Source organism: Bos indicus, chromosome 7 (assembly GCF_029378745.1).
Source record: "Bos indicus isolate NIAB-ARS_2022 breed Sahiwal x Tharparkar chromosome 7, NIAB-ARS_B.indTharparkar_mat_pri_1.0, whole genome shotgun sequence".
NCBI lineage: Eukaryota > Metazoa > Chordata > Mammalia > Artiodactyla > Bovidae > Bos > Bos indicus.
In genome coordinates, this window is record NC_091766.1 from 13197696 (window position 1) to 13216211 (window position 18516).

The following is an 18516-nucleotide window of genomic DNA, read 5'->3' on the forward strand; positions in this document are numbered from 1 at the left end:
GTTGTGGAAAAATCTGGTGAGAAGGATGGAAACTGACAACATATCAAATGTGGGTTTTCTGCACTAGCAGGAGAATCACAAAAGGCAGACACTGTCTTGGGATGAGATGGAGACAGAGAAGAGTAAGAAACATTCCTTCTGTACACATATTATTCCGTTACTTTTTTAAAAAACTGAACCTGATAGTGGATATGATCCATTGTTGATTCCCATAGGGGCTTAAGGGGTAGTCACTTTTTATAATACACTAACTATACTATTTAGATTATTTGAGACATTTGGTAATTTTCTAAAGAGAGACTAGGGAGGCAGTTTTATATTCTGTCTAGATTCCCCAGAGAACTCAGAGCCAGGAAACTGAAATAATACATAGGTATGTCAATAACCTTGATGTCCTTTGGACAGCAAGGAGATCAAACCAGTCAATCCTAAAGGGAATCAACCCTGAATATTCACTGGAAGGACTGACGCTGAAGCTGAAGGTCCAACATTTTAGCCACCTGATGTGAAGAGCCGACTCCTTGGAAAAGACTCTCATGCTGGGAAAGATTGAGGACGGGAGGAGAAGTGGGCAACAGAGGATAAGTTGGTTGGATACTATCACTGACTCAATGGAGATGAATTTGAGCCAACCTCAGGAGACAGTGAAGGACAGGGAAGCCTGGCCTGCCGCAGTCCATAGTGTAGCAAAGAGTTGGACACGACGTAGCGACTGAACAATAATTACAAATGTCAAGAATCGAATGAGAAGATAAGATAAACTTTATTGAACTTCCTGTCCACCCACCCCATACCCCAACAAGATGGCAAATGAATGTTGGAAAAATTTTAAAGTGATCCTGTTTTAAGAAATGCAGATTTGAAGTAGAGTGTGTGTACATATTGATTCCAAACTCCCTAACAGTCCCTTCCTCTCATTCTTCTGCCTTAGCAACCATAAGTGTGTTCTCTAAGTCTGTGAATCTGTTTCTGTTTTGTAAATAACCATAAGGTCCTACTGTGTACCATAGGGGCTCTGCTCAATGTTATGTGGCAGCCTAGATGGGAAGGGAGTTGTGGGAAGAATGGATATATGTATATACATGACTGAGTCCCTTTGCCGTCCACCTTAAACGGTGACTACATTGTGTGTGTGTGCGTGTGGCCATGCTCAGTTGGGTCCAACTCTCTTATGACTCCATGGACTCTAGCCTGCCAGGCTCCCCTCTCCATGGGATTTTCCAGGCAAGAATACTGGAGTGGGTCACCGTTTCGTTCTCCTGGATATCTTCCCAACCCAGAGATGGAAACCATGTCTCTTGCGTCTGCTGCGTTGCAGGTGGATTCTTTACCACTGTGCCACCTGGGAAGCCCATTAACCGGCTCTACTCCAGTATAAAGTACAAAGTTCAGAAAAGGGGGGTGCAGATTTCAACTCAAGAGGAAATGGTTTTGGTTATAGTAGAGAGTGACTACAACATTAGTCAATGAGATGCATTTTAATACTGGTGCAAAGTGCAAGGAAACTTGAGAAGAAAATGAGAGACAGGCAGGAGGCCTGGAGTAGCTTATTTCTAATCATCTGATGTATATTCTTTCCTCATAGCTTCCTTTGGATAAGTATAGCGAGACACCTGTCCTCATTTCCAAATCTTACTGAGGGACATTAGGTTACCTGAGTGGCATCACAGTGGAATGATGGTTGACATTTCTGCTGAATGTTCCATACAGATCTGTATTCAGGAGGGGCAGAGGAACTGAGTGAGCCACCAGGCTCCAAGGCAAGAAGGGTCATCTATGGAAGGAGGCTCAGGTGTGTTACTGCTTTTCAGGGAAAGGACTGCTGATTGGCGCGGTCACAGGCAGAGCACAATCTCTGTACTCTCTAGAGGATCAATTTCCAAAGCTCCTCATTAGTCAAGCAATTTTATTATCACTGAGATCCCAGTACTGTGCCAATCCTTAAAGACCAAGGATATAATTCTATAATGCTTAGTATATTATACTAATCTATACTATATATAATCCTATAATATAATAAGCTATAATATTATGTTTTGTATATTATAATTACTTATAAAATATATGCTATGTATTACACAAGTAACATTTTAAAAACATACTTGTTTATATATATATATATTTTTTTTTTTTAACTTTACAACATTGTATTGGTTTTGTCATATATCAACATGAATCCGCCACAGGTATACACGTGTTCCCCATCCTGAACCCTCCTCCCTCCTCCCTCCCCGTACCATCCCTCTGGGTCGTTCCAGTGCACCAGCCCAAGCATCCAGTATGGTGCTCAAACCTGGACTGGTGACTCATTTCATATATGATATTATACATGTTTCAATGCCATTCTCCCAAATCTTCCCAACCTCTCCCTCTCCCTCTCCCACAGAGTCCAAAAAACTGTTCTATACATCAGTGTCTCTTTTGCTGTCTCGTATAGAAGGTTATTGTTACCATCTTTCTAAATTCCATATATATGCATTAGTATACTGTATTGGTGTTTTTCTTTCTGGCTTACTTCACTCTGTATAATAGGCTCCAGTTTCACCCACCTCATTGGAACTGATTCAAATGTATTCTTTTTAATGGCTGAGTAATACTCCATTGTGTATATGTACCACAGCTTTCTTATCCATTCATCTGCTGATGGACATCTAGGTTGTTTCCATGTCCTGGCTATTATAAACAGTGCTGCGATGAACATTGGGGTACACGTGTCTCTTTCCCTTCTGGTTTCCTCAGTGTGTATGCCCATCATTGGGATTGCTGGGTCATAAGGCAGTTCTATTTCCAGTTTTTAAAGGAATCTCCACACTGTTCTCCATAGTGGCTGTACTAGTTTGCATTCCCACCAGCAGTGTAAGAGGGTTCCCTTTTCTCCACACCCTCTCCAGCATTTATTATTTGTAGACTTTTGGATCGCAGCCATTCTGACTGGCATGAAATGGTACCTCATAGTGGTTTTGATTTGCATTTCTCTGATAATGAGTGATGTTGAGCATCTTTTCATGTGTTTGTTAGCCATCTGTATGCCTTCTTTGGAGAAATGTCTATTTAGTTCTTTAGCGCATTTTTTGATTGGGTCATGTAAAAAAAAAAACCCACAAAAATTTCAGGGTTTCATGTTTCCTGAATCTTAATCTTGACCATGTGTTTTTCACACAAATTTTATTCATTGCAATATATTCTCTGTGACAATACCATCTCTGATCAATTAGTATATCATGGCCATCTTTTCTAATTTATCAAAATAGCTTCAATATGTATTAATAGTTTTCTTCACTTTCTGTCTCTGTGTGTGCTCAGTCATGTTCAACTCTTTGTGATCCCATGGACTGAAGCCTGCCAGGCTCCTCTGTCCATGGGATTAAGGCAAGAATAGTGGAGTGGGTTGCCATTTCCTCCTCCAGGGGATCTTCCTGAGCCAGAGATTGAACTTGGGTCTCCTGCATTGCAGGCAGATTCTTTACAACTGTGCCACGTGGGAAGCCCATTAATCGGCTCTACTCCAGTGTAAAATAAAAAGTTCAAAAAAGGGAGATGCAGATTTCAACATCTGAGCCATCAAGGAAGCTCTTTAGCTGAATGGTTTGCTACAATAATTAAGACCTATAAAATTGGTACAGGAGTAAATATGACTTGCTGATGATAATGTAGAGTCCAGCCTAAGACCACACATAAATGGACAGTTTATTCAGGGATAGAAAAATGAATTTGGATCTCTGCCTCACATCAAGGCAAAATTAAATTCCAGGAAGGGTTTGTTTCAAATATAAAAGCCAAAACGATGAATCCCTCAGATTGAAGTAACCCTGGGATTTATAGAAAACATCTGGGAGCACAAACCATTATGGAAGGTATTGACAAATGCACTCCACTAAAATTAAGCCCTTACATTCATACACTGTCCCCCCAAAAAAACCTAAAAAAAAAAAGATATCCAAAAGCAAAAACACATGTGAAAAAAACTGCAGTGCATTCAGGTGAAAATAATAACCTGGTAATACAAAGTCACATGGATCAATTATGAAAAGGGAAGGAACTCAGCAGAAGTACCACAAGCAGAAATTTAACAGATATGAAAGAAGTATATGAAGATAATATCAACCATTTAATAATAAGACACACGTGAATTAATGAAATCACTTCTATACCCATTAGACTGTCAGTATTTTTGAAAACATTTGTGATGAAATAGATCACTAGTACTTTCCAGTGTATGTCTATTTGTCCAAAGAAAAGCTTATTGGAACTACCCAAAGGAGACTTGATATCTCTAATACCCAGTATTTCCATCCCAATTACAAAACACTCTCATTAACACCAGAAACATATAAGACACTATTCAAAATGATTTATCTATAACACCAGAGAACTAGCTACAAAGAAATGAAACTTCCAGCATCAGGAAGAACATATATTTTGGAAAAGATACAGCATCCATGTACAAGTTCAGAGTATTGGAAATGAGTTCATTTTTGCTGCATAAATAATATTTATTTTATTATGTGACACATCAGAAAAGGCAGCTGATAAATACAACATGAAAGAAAACAAAACTAACCTAATTGCTGAAGCAAGCGGTAAAAATATGCGAGACCAGTAGGTTTACAAATTAGAATATCAGCATATTATGGAACACAACAATACTAGTTAATTTTCCAAGGTGATTTGTATTTTTACTCTAGAGAGTACAAATCATTATGGAAAGTATTGACAAATGCACTGCATTAAAATTAAGCACTTGTGTTCACACCCTGCCCCCATAAAAAAACAAACTACAAAAGATATTCAAAAGCAATATCACATGTAAAAAGAAATATGCAGTGCATACAAATCTCCACATGTCTCACAGTAGGCTTGAGCCTGGGATGCAGTTCTGTTGTTGTTTGTCACTAAGTCGTGTCTGACTCTTTGTGATCCCATGAATGGCAGCACGCACGCCAGGCTCCTCTGTCCTTTACTGTCTCCTGAAGTTTGCTCAAATTTGTGTCCATTGAGTCAGGGATGCTCTCTAACCATTTCATCCTCTGCCAACCCTTTCTCCTTTTTCCTTCAATATTTCCCAACATCATAGCTCCAGTAAGTCGGTTCTTCCCATCAGGTGGCCAAAGTATTGGAGCTTCAGCTTCAGTATCAGCCCTTTCAGTGCATATTCAGGGTTTATTTCTTTAGGATTGATTGGTTAGATCTCCTTGCAATTCAAGAGATTCTCAAGAGTCTTCTCCAACATCAGAGTTCGAAAGCATCAATTCTTTGGCATTAAGCTTTCCTTATGGTCCAATTCTCACATCTGTACATGACTACTGGAAAACCATAGTTTTCACTATATGGACCTTTTTTGGCCCCAACCATAAGATCGAGCTAAATCAAGGTTCTTATGTCCACAAATTTATTAGATCCTCTCCCTGACATATCCAAAATTTCCACATTTCTTTTTTTGATGTTCCAATGATATCAGTATATTTCCTGCCTCCATTAGCTTCTTAAGGAGTGCATGGAGGAAAACAGGACTAGGAAATGGGACTCATTTGTGAAACATCACTGAGCCAAGCAAACAGGAAGTTGGTTTCAACCTCAAGTTAAAATTCCCTTAGCCACTATGTTACCTAGTCATTTTAGAATAAGTTGGTGGGACAAGAGTCAGGCTTTCTGGTTCACCTGACATTCTGTTACTCTGGTTCATTCTAGAAATGCCAGTACAAAGCAGAAGAGACAATCACAGAAAAGGAGTCTTAACAATGAGTTTCCTCAAGGCTTCTTTCATGTCCCTGTTCCTCAGGCTATAAATGAAGGGGTTCATCATTTGAGGAACAACAGTGTACATCATTGAAAGCACGGCAGTGTTTCTGGAAGAGTTAGTAAGAGCAAAACTAATGTTCACCCCCAAACCTGTCCCATAGAATAAGGACACAACTGAGAGGTGAGACCCACAGGTGGAAAACGCTCTATACTTTCCACTTGCTGATGGCATTCTCAAGACAGAGGACACTATCTGAATATAAGAGAAAATGATTCCACACACAGGAATACCCCCAAATATGCTAGTTGCCAAATATATCAGGATATTGTTAATGAAGGTATCAGAACATGCAAGCTTGATGACCTGAACAACTTCACAGAAGAAGAGGGGGATTTCCAGGTCTGTGCAGAAGGTCAGCTGTAACAGCATCAGAGTGTGGAGCAGGGCATCCATAATAATAATAAACAGGGTGAATAAGATCACCAGCCCACAGAGGCGGGGGCTCATGATAACACTATATCTCAGTGGGTGACAAATGGCCACATACCGGTCATAGGCCATTACTGCAAGGAGAGAACTTTCCAAACTAGCAAACACCAGGACAAAGCAGATCTGCGTGAGGCAGCCTGTATATGTGATGCTCTGATTCTGTGTTTGGATGTTCACTAGCATCTTTGGGATTGTGGTAGTGGTTAAACAGATGTCGTTAACAGACAGATTGGAGAGAAAGAAGTACATGGGGGTGTGGAGGTGGGAGTCAGAGCTGACGGCTAGGATGATGAGCAGATTTCCCAGGACTGTGACCAGATACATGGACAAGAAGAGGCTGAAAAGGAAGGACCGCAGCTTTGGATCCTCTGTCACTTCCATGAGAAGAAAATCTGAAGCATGTGTTTTATTCCTCTGTTCCATACTGTTGATAAATCTGATGGAAAAGGTGGAATGATAATACAATCAAACATGTGTTTTCTAGACTAGAAGGAAGACTGTCACCAGAAGCAAAAACATCTAAAGAATAAGGGAAGCAGATTGAAAGAGAGCAATTAAAAAGATGTGTCTGGGACTTCTCTGGCAATCCAGTGGTTGAGACTCTGCCCTTCCAGTGCAGGGGGCATGGGTTCCATCCCTGTTAAGGGAGCTAAGATCCCCCATGCTGTGTGGTGTGGCAAAAAAAAAAAAAAAAAAAAGTGCATCTTGTGTATGTGAATTATTCTGTTTCTTTAAAACCTTTTTTTCAGTTAAAAAAACCTTAAGCTGACATAGCAGCATCAACAAATGTTAATTCTGGAAAGGGTTAACAGGTGTCATTAAAAAATTACACTGTGTATATTGTTTTAGCTATTTAAAACCTGGCCATTTTATGACGAGAAACAGGGAGAGGCTGCTTGAACATTTTATCTGGATCCCCTGAGACCTCAGAGGCAGGCAATTGAGGTAATACACGGGTATGTCACGAACCAGCAAGAGCATGATAAGGTGAGCTTTACCAATTTTCTTACCACAAGATTGCAAGTGAATGTTAGAGAATGATAACAGTCCACCTGATTTAAAAAAGACAGATTTCTCCTCAGAAAGAGATGCTCCTGGTCATAGTAGAGTGAGTACAATATGAGTAAATGAGAGATGCTTTAGCATTGGTGCTAAGTACAAAGAAACACATGAAGAAGATGACTGACAGACAGGAGGACTGCGGGTGGCTTAGTTCTAAACTGTCTGATGTAGGTACTCTCCTCACAGCTTCCCTTGGATGAGCCTGTTGCATAATACCTGACTTCACGTCCAAACACTCACCGAGAGACGTTAGGATACCTGGCTGGCATCACAGTGGAATGATGCTCGATGTCTTCTTTGACTTGCCACATAGGAGATGTGTCCTCGGGAATGGCAGAAGGATTGAGTGAGACCAGAGCTCCTGGGCAAGAGGGATCACGGATGGGAGTAGGCTTAGGTGTGCTGTAACTTTTCACAGAAAGCATTGTTGAATGAGGTGGTCACAGGCAGTATACGGTCTCTGTATCCCTAGAGGTTCAATTTCCAAAGCTCCTCATTAGCCAAACAATTTGATTGTCACTGTGATCCCAGGGCAGTGCAAATCTGTAAAGGCCAAGACTCTGGAAAGGAGGAATCAGAGTAGCTGCTTTCCTGATCCTATGAGACCAGTTGTATACCTTGTAGTTTTTTCCATCTGAGTCTGCTCACCTCCTTTTCTAATTCTTTAAATATGAGCACATCATCGTTCTCTAATTGGATTCCAGTTTTCCTTTTTGCAATATGAGCAAAGGAATCTCTACCTAATTAGTTACATCACAAAGTCTAATACCAAGTTTATATGTGAAAATATAGTTATATATGTGCATATAATTAGTATATCTTTAAATGTTATTATAAAATTGGAAACTCTCAGGAGTTTTTCTCTTCAACAGTCACTAATGTCTCCTCAAACTTAATTTTCACTGTGTATATTTCTATAGCAGATAATAATTTATTTCCTGACAATTGTCTGTGGTCAATACATAAAAGTCTGATACTCCTTTTTTTTTTTAGCTTTCACAACCATCTTTTCTAATCTCTTCATGATAGTTTCACTGTACATTTTGGTGTATTTTAGGGGAGTGTGGGTTGAAATTATATAAAGAACTCATGTGAATTAAAAAGAAAAAGAAGGACTTCTGGTGGTCCAGTGGCTAAGACTCCAAGCTCCCAATGCAGGCGGCCTGTGTTCGATCCCGGGTCAGGGAACTGGATCCCAAATGCTGCAACTAAAGATCCCAAATGCCACAACTAAGACCAAGCGCAGCCAAATAAATAAATAAAAATTAAAAAAAAGATAAAAAAGAGAACTCATTTGAGATATCACGAACATATATTTACAAGAAAGAGAAATTAATATGTGGAAAAAACTCTCAACCAAATAATAAAAAGAGATATGTCAATTAATGAAATGATTTTTACATTAGGTTATCAGTTTACTTGAAAGTGTATCAGTTGTGATACAGATCACCAAGCCTTCATCAGAAAGTGTGTGTACTTGTTTTCGTCACTTAGGAGAACTCTTTGGTACAACTCAAAGGAACATTCATACCCACTTACACTCAGTAATTTCATTGCAAACATAAAACTTGTCTCATTTCCACCAAGAAATATATACAAGAATACTCAGGTTTATTTTTAATAGTGAAAAAAAAAACCAATTACAAACAAAATTTTCATCAATATTGGGCAGGATGCTTACTTTGAAAAGTCACCATACATAATGTTGAAATACAAAGGATTAGAAATAAATTCGTTACTGATATACCCAACAACTTGATTAAATCTCAAAGTGCCATAATGAGAGAAGCAATCGAGATTAAAAAACTCATACATTATATTAAACTTCCAATAAGTTTGAAAAGAAGTCAATTTATAAATTGGGCAGGAACATATATTGGGGAGATAATACAATGAAATTTAATTCTATTGCCAGTTTCATAGGACAAATATGATAAAATATTGGCAATTTCGTAGGATTCAACCCAAAAGAATAATTTCAAAGAAAGTTAGTTAAGGGTAGTGTTTGTACTGGAAGAGGAGAGAGTGTTGTGACTGTGAAACACTTCAGGTGGATTCTGTGGTAATGACATTGCTGTATTTTTAACCCTTATATATAGGTTCATATCATGTTCTTATCTATTCTTTCAAAACTACAGATAAATCTTATGCACTACTTAGCATATACTATATTTAAGAAGTTGGGGAAAGGCCTGCTATCTTCATAATTCTAAACATATTCTCCCATGTTGTTTAATATTGAAGTCAAGCATCTCAGATTTCAGAGGTCTTCAGAATCTCATAGTGCCTATTAAAAATTTTCATTCAATGTAAAAGTTTTAAAAATTCTTTCAACTTTTAAATAAAAATGGGTCATACTTTTTGAAAAATATCAGAGTTATGGGTGTAAAAATGAACGCAGGTTCTCCACAAGTCTCCCCCAGAGGTTCAAAGTCAGTAGTTCTTGCTGGAGGTCAGAGAAATCTTAGTACAAAAGTCTCAGATGATCTGATTCTTTTTATATTAAAAGATGGTAAACAGTCTGCCTGCAATGGGGAGACCCAGGTTCGATCCCTGGGTGGGGAAGATGCTCAGGAGAAGGAAATGGCAACCCACTTCAGTATTCTTGCCTGGAAAATCCCATAGATGGAGGAGCCTGGCGGGCTATAGTCCATGGGGTCACAAAGAGTTGGACATGACTGAGCAACTAACATTTTCACACTTTCATTCATTTATTTTTGGCTGTGCTGGGTCTTCGTTGTTGTGCATGGACTTTTTCGAGTTGCAGCGAGCGGGGACTACCCTCTAGTTGCGGTGCACCGCCTTCTTATTGCAGCGCATTCTGTTGTGGAGCGTGGGTTCTAGGGCATGGGCTCAGTAAGTGTGGTGCAGCGGCTTAGTTACCTCTAAGCATGTGGGGTTTTCCTGGGATTGAACCCATGTCTCCTGCATTGTCAGGTGGATTCTTAACCGTTGGACCACCGGGGAAGTCCCAGGTGAACTACTTCTGCATCTGTTCTGTGGGGGAAGCTCTGCTTGTGTGGCAGCCAGGGAGCTGTTCTCCAGTTTTGGTGCTGAAAATAAAACAACCTTTCAACCACCAATGAGGAGAACAGAAGTTTCCGCAGTCACTCCTTCAGCTCTCCTTTGAGATCTCCATTGTTTCACCTGCATCCTCACAGAGATAATTCTAACTTATGGCCCTGCTTTTTTATGCTCATAGGAAAAGTAATGTCACTGTCCTTATCAAATCCCCCCTTTTTTCCCTTTCTTGTCTTTAATTCAACATCTCCATTTCAAAAGAATATAGTTCACCATAGAATAAATTTCCTCATAAAGACACATTAAAATGCTTTGCATTGGACTTCCCTGGTGGTACAGCGGATAAGAATCCTCCTGCTGGGCTCTGTATCAACCTAGAGGGGTGGGATGGGGAGGGAGATGAGAGGGAGGTTCAAGAGGACGGGACATATGTATACCTATGGCTGACTCATGCTGACGTTTGACAGAAAACAACAAAATTCTGTAAAGCAACTATCCTTCAGTTAAAAATAAATTAATTAAAAAAAAAAGAGTCCTCTTGCCAATGCAGAGGACATGGGTTCGATCTCTGGTCTGGGAAGGTTCCATGTGCCATGGAACTACTAAGCCTGTGTACCACAACTACTGAGCCCATGTACCACAACTAATGAGCCTGTGCTCTAGGGCCAGAAAGCCAAAACTACTGGGCCCATATGCTGCAACTCCTGAAGCCTAGAGCCTGTGCTCCTCAGCAAAAGAAACCACCACAATGAGAAGTCCTAGCATCATAATGAAGAGCAGCCCCCACTGGCTGCAGCTAGAGCAAGCCTGTGCAAAGCAAAGAAGACCCTGTGCAGTAAAAAATAAACAAATACAATTAAAATAGAAAAAAAGTTTTGCATTAAGATCCCCAAGACTGCAACCAGTCCTCTATGATATCAATGATACAATCCATTTTAATGTTTTTTTTTTTTTTTTTTCAGATTCCACCAGTGACATTAAGAAGTACAGCAATATAAGATGATTGAGGAGAGAACTGAAAACTCAGACACATTCTTATAAATAGGCCAATGAGAAAGCTCAAAGCAAATAAGATGTTAGAAGATTATCAATAATTACCCTGAGTACCTGAACACAACTTATTTTATTTCATTATGCAGATTAGAAAAAGCAGCTGATAAACATAACATGAAGGAAAACTAATCTTGTTGCTGAGGCAAGTGATAAAAATATGTGAGAACATTAAGTTTACAAAACTGATGAATATAGCCAAGTATGGAACACGGTGATACTAGTTAACTTTATTGTGTACTTACTAGGCACCAGGCATTGTCCTAAGTAGCGCTTATAAGGGTAAACTTCTTAGAAGCAGTCATACTCCATATAGTCAAGCTAAGGCTGTCATAGCAATCAAAACCCAAAGTTAAAATGAACTTTTCATTATGTTACATAGTTATTTTCAAAGAATTTGGTGGTGAAAGAACCAGGCAAACATTCTGGCTTGCCCAGTTTTTCTATCACTCTGACTCATTCCAGAAACCCCAGTGCAAAGCAAATGAGATATCCCAGAAGAAAAGATGTCCTAGATACTGACAAGTTTCCTCAAGGCACCTTTCACATCCCTGTTTCTCAGGCTATAGATGAAGGGGTTCATCATTTGAGGGACCACAGTGTACATCATTGAAAGCACCGCAGTGTTTCTGGAGGAATTACTAAAAGCAGAGCTAACGTACACACCAAAAGCTGTCCCATAAAATAAGGACACAATTGAGAGGTGAGACACACAGGTGGAAAAAGCTTTATACTTTCCACTTACTGATGCTATTCTCAACACAGAGGACACTATCTGAATATAAGAGAAAATGATTCCACATACAGGAATACCACCTAATATGCTAGATGCAAAATATATCAGGATTTTGTTGATGAGGGTATCAGAGCATGCAAGCTTGATGACCTGAACAACTTCACAGAAGAAGAGGGGGATTTCAAGATCTGTGCAGAAGGACAGCTGCAAGAGCATCAGACTGTGGAGTAGGGCATCCACAATGCTAGTAAACAGAGAAAGAAGAATCAACAAGCAACAGAGACGAGAGTTCATGACGACAGTGTACCTCAGTGGATGACAAATGGCCACATAGCGATCGTAGGCCATTGCTGAAAGAATACAACTATCCAAACTTGCAAACACCAGGACAAAGCAGACCTGCATGAGGCAGCCTGCGTAAGTGATGCTTTGGTTCCGTGTGTGGATGTTCATCAGCATCTTTGGGATTGTGGTTGTACTTAAACAGATGTCAGTAAAGGATAGATTGGAGAGGAAGAAGTACATGGGGGTGTGGAGGTGGGGGTCATAGTTGATGGCCAGGATGATGAGCAGGTTTCCCAGCACAGTGACCAGGTACATGGACAGGAACAGGCTGAAGACAAGGGACTGCAGCTTTGGATCCTCTGTCACTTCCATGAGAAGAAATCCTGAAACACCCGTTTTGTTTCTGAGCTCCATGTTATTGATAAATCTGATGAAAAAGATGAAATAGAAAATAAAATATATCATCCCTAGACAAGCAGCAGGTCTATCACAAGAGGAAGAAAGCACCCTGGGAAGGGAAGGGGACTAATGGAGGGTGGTGAGAAAGGAAAGTCTTCTGGTGCATAATTTTCTGTTACTGTAAAAAGAACCTAAAGCTGATATAACAGTCAATAATCAAAATTAAACCTGGAAATGGTTAAGAGGTGACTGTTTTTTTTTTTAAATTTAAGTTTATTTATTTTAATTAGAGGCTAATTACTTTGCAATATTGTATTAGTTTTGCCATACATCAACATGAATCTGACACGGGTAACTTGTAGTAGTCTATCTATAGGATTTTCGTGGTGGCTCACTGGTAAAGAACCCACCTGCAATGCAGGAGACACAAGTTCGATCCCTGCTTTGGGAAGATCCCCTGGAGAAGGAAATGGCAACCCACTCCAGTATTCTTGCCTTGGAAATCACATGGACAGAAGAGTCTGGTGGGCTATAGTCCATGGGGTTGCAAAAGAGTTACATAAGGTAGCAACTGAGCTGCTGCTGCTAAGTCACTTAGGTCGTGTCGGGCTCTGTAAGACCCTGTAGATGGCAGCCCACCAGGCTCCCCCATCCCTGGGATTCTCCAGGCAAGAACACTGGAGTGGGTTGCCATTCCTTCTCCAATGCATGAAAGTGAAAAGTGAAAGTGAAGTTACTCAGTCATGTCCGACTCTTTACGACCCCATGGATTGCAGCCTACCAGGCTCCTCCACCCATGGAATTTTCCAGGCAAGAGTACTGGAGTGGGGTTGCCATTGCCTTCTCTGAGTAACTGAGCAACAACATTCTATTGATATCTATGCTGCTCTGATTATTTAAAAAATTTGGTAATTTTATAAGAAGAAACAGACTAGGGAGGCAGTTGAAGACTCTGTCTGAATCCCCAGTGACCTCAGACTCAAACAACAGAGATAATTCCTAGGTGTGTCAAGGACCAGGAATGGGCTGATAAGGTGAAATTTATCAACTTTTTTTGCACACCTCCCATATTAAAGAAACACAAAGAAATGTCAGACAATTCTTCAAAATCACCCTCACTGAGAATGGGTAACTTTCTACTCAGGAAGAAGTAGTCCTTGTCATAGCAGGGAGTCAGTAAAATATTAATAAATGAAAGGTTTTTGAGTACTGGTGTAAAGTACAAGGAAATATTGAAGAAGATGACAAACAGTTTGGCAGGAGACCCATGGATGACTTAGCTGTGATCATCTAATATATGTACGCTCTTCACAGCTTCCCCTGGATGTACCTATTGCAAAATACTTGCTATAATTTCCAAACATTGACAGAGGGAGGTTAGGTTACCTGGCTGACATCACAGTGGAATGATGCTTCACGTGTCTGGTTTGGAAGAGCTGTCCTTAGAAAGAAGAGAAGGTCTGAGTGAGTCACCAGCTCCTGGACAGGAGGGATCTGTTATGAGGAGTCTCAGGTGTGCTGTTTCTTTTCTGAGAAAGAACTGTTGATTGAGATGGTCACAGGCAGATGGAACTCATGCAGTCTGGAACTCTGGAGATTCAATTTCCAAAGCTCCTTATTAACCAGTCAATTTATTGTCATTGTGATCCCAGGACAGTGCAAACCTGTAGGTCAACACTCTACACTGGGACTTCCCTGGTGTACAATGGATAATCTGTCTGCTAACGCAGGGGACTCGGGTTAGATCTCTGATCTGGTACAGTCCCAAATGCCGCTGAGCAACTAAGTCCATGTACCATAACTACTGAACCTGTGCTCTAGAGCCCATGAGCCACAACTACTGAAGCCCATGCACCTAGAGACTGTGTCTGCAACAAGAGAAGCCACCGCAATGAGAAGCCTGTGCACTGCAACGAAGAAGAGCTCCTGCTCGCCACAACTAGAGAAAGATTGTGTGCAGCAATGAAGACACAGTGAAATCATAAGCAAACAAACAAGTAAATAAAAAGACTCTACACTGCAGAAATTCAGGCTAAGTACAGACTACCCACTTTTCAACATCTGTACCTGCTCATGTCCATTCCTTAGTTTTTCATAGACTCATAAGCAGTTAAAAAGTCACGGTAAAACAATAGGGGGCAAGTGTAATCTGAGTACATTTATATAGATTTATCCATTATCTAATAGGTGGAGGTGGTACTCCACATTAATATTGATTAAACTATTTTTCATCTTTAAGGAATTAAATATTTTCATGTATCTATGGATTTATCACTGCTACAATATGGCCTATATTAACCTACAATTTTCTTGATATATTAAAACTAACAAGAGAAAAGATGGCATTAGTAATGTCATCCCTTACGTTCTTAACATCATTTGCTCCAAACACATAAAATAACAGGAAAATACACATGATATAAAGATTTAAAATTTTAGCTGTCAAGGGCCCAGGTGGAAATTTGCTATTGCTACAATATTGCTTCTATTTTTATGTTTTTGTTTTTTTTGGCTGCGAGGCATGGTGGGGGTGGAAATCTTTGCTCCCCGACCAGGGATCTTACCACAGGGATCAAACCCTTATCTCCTCCATAGACCTCATGGTCTCCATCTCTCATGGAGATGCAACATGCCTCATGGCCAAAAAAAGCCAAAACATAAAACAGAAGCAATACTGTAACAAATTCAATAAAGACTTAAAAAATAATGATTCTTTAAAAAATTTAAATTAAGATTCTAAGAGACATTTCCACAACTTTGTACATGAGTTTGAGTAAGCTCTGGCAGTTTGTGGTGGAGAGGGAAGCCTGGCGTGCTGCAGTCCCTGGGGTTGTAAAGTCGGACATGAGACTAGCAGCAAGCCTCTGCCAAAATGTGTGCTTGACTGCATGTACCCTCTTCACTAAAATCATATGTAACACTGACCTTCCCCTCTACCTCTTTGGAGCAGTTTCTCAGCTATCTGAAATGCTGTCTTTGGGGCTATACTTCTCATTTTGTCCCAAATAAACCTTAACTCACACATACACCCAAAAAGAGTCAGACAGGACTGAGTGACTGAACTGAACTGAACTTGTTCATGAAAGTGAAAGTGGCTCAGTTGTGTCCAACTCTTTGCGACCCCCTGTACTGTACAGTCCGTGGAATTCTCCAGGCCAGGATACTGGAATGGGTAGCTGTTTCCTTCTCCAGGGGATCTTCCCAACCCAGGGATTGAACTCAGGTCTCCCACATTGCAGGCAGATTCTTTTGCAGCTTTACCAGCTATACCAGCTTAACCATCAGGGAAGCCCAAGAATACTGGAATGGATAGCCTGTCCATTCTCCAGCGGATTTTTCCAACCCAGGAATCGAACCGGAGTCTCCCGCATTGCAATCAGATTCTTTACCAGCCGAGCATTCATAGTTGCACAATTTATAATAATCAGGAAGTGGGAGCGACCCAATGGATGAATGGATAAACAAAATGTGCTATTTACAGACAATGGAATATTATTCCATCTTGGAAAGGAAAGAAATTTTGCCATATGCAACAATATGGATGAGAATTGAGAACATTAGGCTAAGTGGAACAAGTCAGTCACAAAAAGACAGATTTCATTTATATGAACCGTCTAAAGTACTGAAATTCGTAGAAGTAGAAAATAGAACAGTAGTTATCTAGGTCTGTGAAGAGGCAGAAAAGGAGAATTCTTATTTTAAGAGAATAGAGTTTCTGATTTGCAAGACTAAAATGTTCTTATGATTAACACTACTAAACTGTGAACTCAGAAATGGTTCAGGTGGTAAATTTTATGTTATGTGTATTTTAACACAACAAAAAAGAAAAAACTAGTGTACATAGATCAATAAAGCAAATATCGCAAAAAGTTAACTATTCAATGTAGGTGGTGGGCAAATGGGTGTTCACTATATCATTCTTTCAACTTTCCTGTATGTTTGAAAAACTTCACAGTAAGAAATTGAAAAAGACAGACTTCCCTGATAGTTCAGTGGTTATGACTTTGTCCATCAGCACAGGGGGTGTGGGTTTGATCCCTGGTTGAGGAGCTAAGATCCTACATGCCTCACAGCCAAAAAACGAAAACATTAAAAAAAGAGAAGCAATATTGTAACAAATCCAATAAAGAAAAAAAAAATAGCTTCTTAACAAGAGGAAATTGAAAAAGAAAAAAAAACATTTATTGTATCATTCCATTAATATGCAATGGCTAGAGTAGAAACATTTATAGAAACAGAAATTAGACTACAGTTTGCCAGGGACTGAGGTTGGGGGAGAGTTTGAGATGATGAAAAACACGTGGAAACAAATCTTGGTGATGACAGCATAACATGATGAATGCAATTATGCCACAAAACTGCACACTTAAAAATCATTAAGATTGGAAATTTTATGTTATATATTTTACTAAAATTTTAAAAATAGACTGAGCATGTGATAGGCATTTTCCATTCCCTTTATAGAATTTCAGTATCATTTTTCCCAAAGTAGTAGATTGAATATTCTGACCTCATTATAATGGGCAATTCATTGAAATTCTGGCCCTTGATTACCAATGTTTTTACACTGCATCATAAGTTATCAGAGAAGCACTCAAGTTATGACACAATGTACCTTGTGATTGTAATCAACAGAGTCTGAAGCTTCTCTGTTACCACAATAAATTTATTTTTATTAGTCTAGTGAGCTAGAATAATTAAAATGTTTTATATTGGCTCAGGGATAAATAGAAGACCTATTGACCAGAAGATAGAATCCATAAAGAAATCTATACGTAAATGGGAAGTTTATACAGGTACATAAAAATGAATTTGGATCCTGCTTAACATCAAAGGGAAAACTAAATTCATATTTCAAATGTAAAAGCCAAGACTGGGAATTCTTCAGACTGAAGTACTATTGTTTTCATTCAAACCCAGGTCTCCTGCATTGCAGGTGGATTCTTTACCAGCTGAGCCAGCAGGGAAGCCTAAGAATACTGAAATGGGTAGCCTATCCCTTCTCCAGGGGATCTTACTGACCCATGAATCGAACAGGGGTCTCCTGCATTGCAGGCAGATTCTTTACCAGCTGTACTACCAGGGAAACTCTGTTGTTTTCATAAATAAGACCTGTTAAGTGATGCCATTATGTAAAGTATTAACAGCTATTAACTATGCAACTAAAACAATGCACTTGTGTTCATACAAAATAAAACTGTACAGGATATTCAAAAAGAACTCATACACTTAAGAAATAATTTTGCAGTTGGTATGGTTTTTGTTGTTCAGCTGCTAAGTTGTGTTCAACCCTTTGTGACCCCAAGAACTGTAGCACGCCAGGCTCCTCTGTCTTCCACTATCTCCTGGAGTTTGCCCAAATTCACGTCCATTGAGTTGGTGATGCTATCTAACAATCTCATCCTCTGCCTCACTTTTCTCCTTTTGCTTTCAATCTTTACCAGCATCAGAGATCTTTTCCAGTGAGTTGGCTCTTTGCATCAGGTGGCCAAAGCATTGGAGCTTCAGCTTTAGCATCAGTCCTTCCAATGAATAGTCAGGGTTGATTTTGTATAACTAACAATAATATCTTGATCATGTAAAAAAAAAAGCTCATATGAATTAATGAGAAAATTATGAACAACTCAGTAGGTCTATCACAATTAGATATTTGAAAGAAAATAAATGCATCAAAAGCCTCTCAGTTATGTAATAATAAGAGGTATGTCTGTTGATGAAGTAATTTTTACATTGT

At 39.5% G+C, this 18516-nt stretch overlaps 2 protein-coding genes across 2 annotated transcripts; both read right to left on the bottom strand.

Annotated features, from left to right (window-relative positions):
- Positions 1 to 5716: 5716 nt before the first annotated feature.
- On the bottom strand, positions 5717 to 6870 carry LOC139183973 (olfactory receptor 7G1-like). The gene has a single exon (XM_070792264.1). The coding sequence runs from the start codon at positions 6650 to 6652 to the stop codon at positions 5717 to 5719; it is 936 nt and encodes a 311-aa protein (XP_070648365.1). The 5' UTR covers positions 6653 to 6870.
- Positions 6871 to 10406: 3536 nt separating this feature from the next.
- LOC109560912 (olfactory receptor 7G1-like) lies at positions 10407 to 12797 on the bottom strand. The gene is made up of 2 exons (XM_019963369.2): positions 11886 to 12797; positions 10407 to 10424 (listed from the first exon to the last, which is right to left on the bottom strand). Exons 1-2 carry the CDS (start codon positions 12795 to 12797, stop codon positions 10407 to 10409), a joined length of 930 nt encoding a protein of 309 aa, XP_019818928.2.
- Between the last annotated feature and the right edge of the window lie 5719 nt (positions 12798 to 18516).

What these genes read in the sequence shown, in the direction of transcription:
- LOC139183973 (XM_070792264.1), bottom strand. Translation starts at nt 6,652, where the DNA reads ATGGAACAGAGGAATAAAACACATGCTTCAGATTTTCTTCTCATGGAA.
- LOC109560912 (XM_019963369.2), bottom strand. Translation starts at nt 12,797, where the DNA reads ATGGAGCTCAGAAACAAAACGGGTGTTTCAGGATTTCTTCTCATGGAA.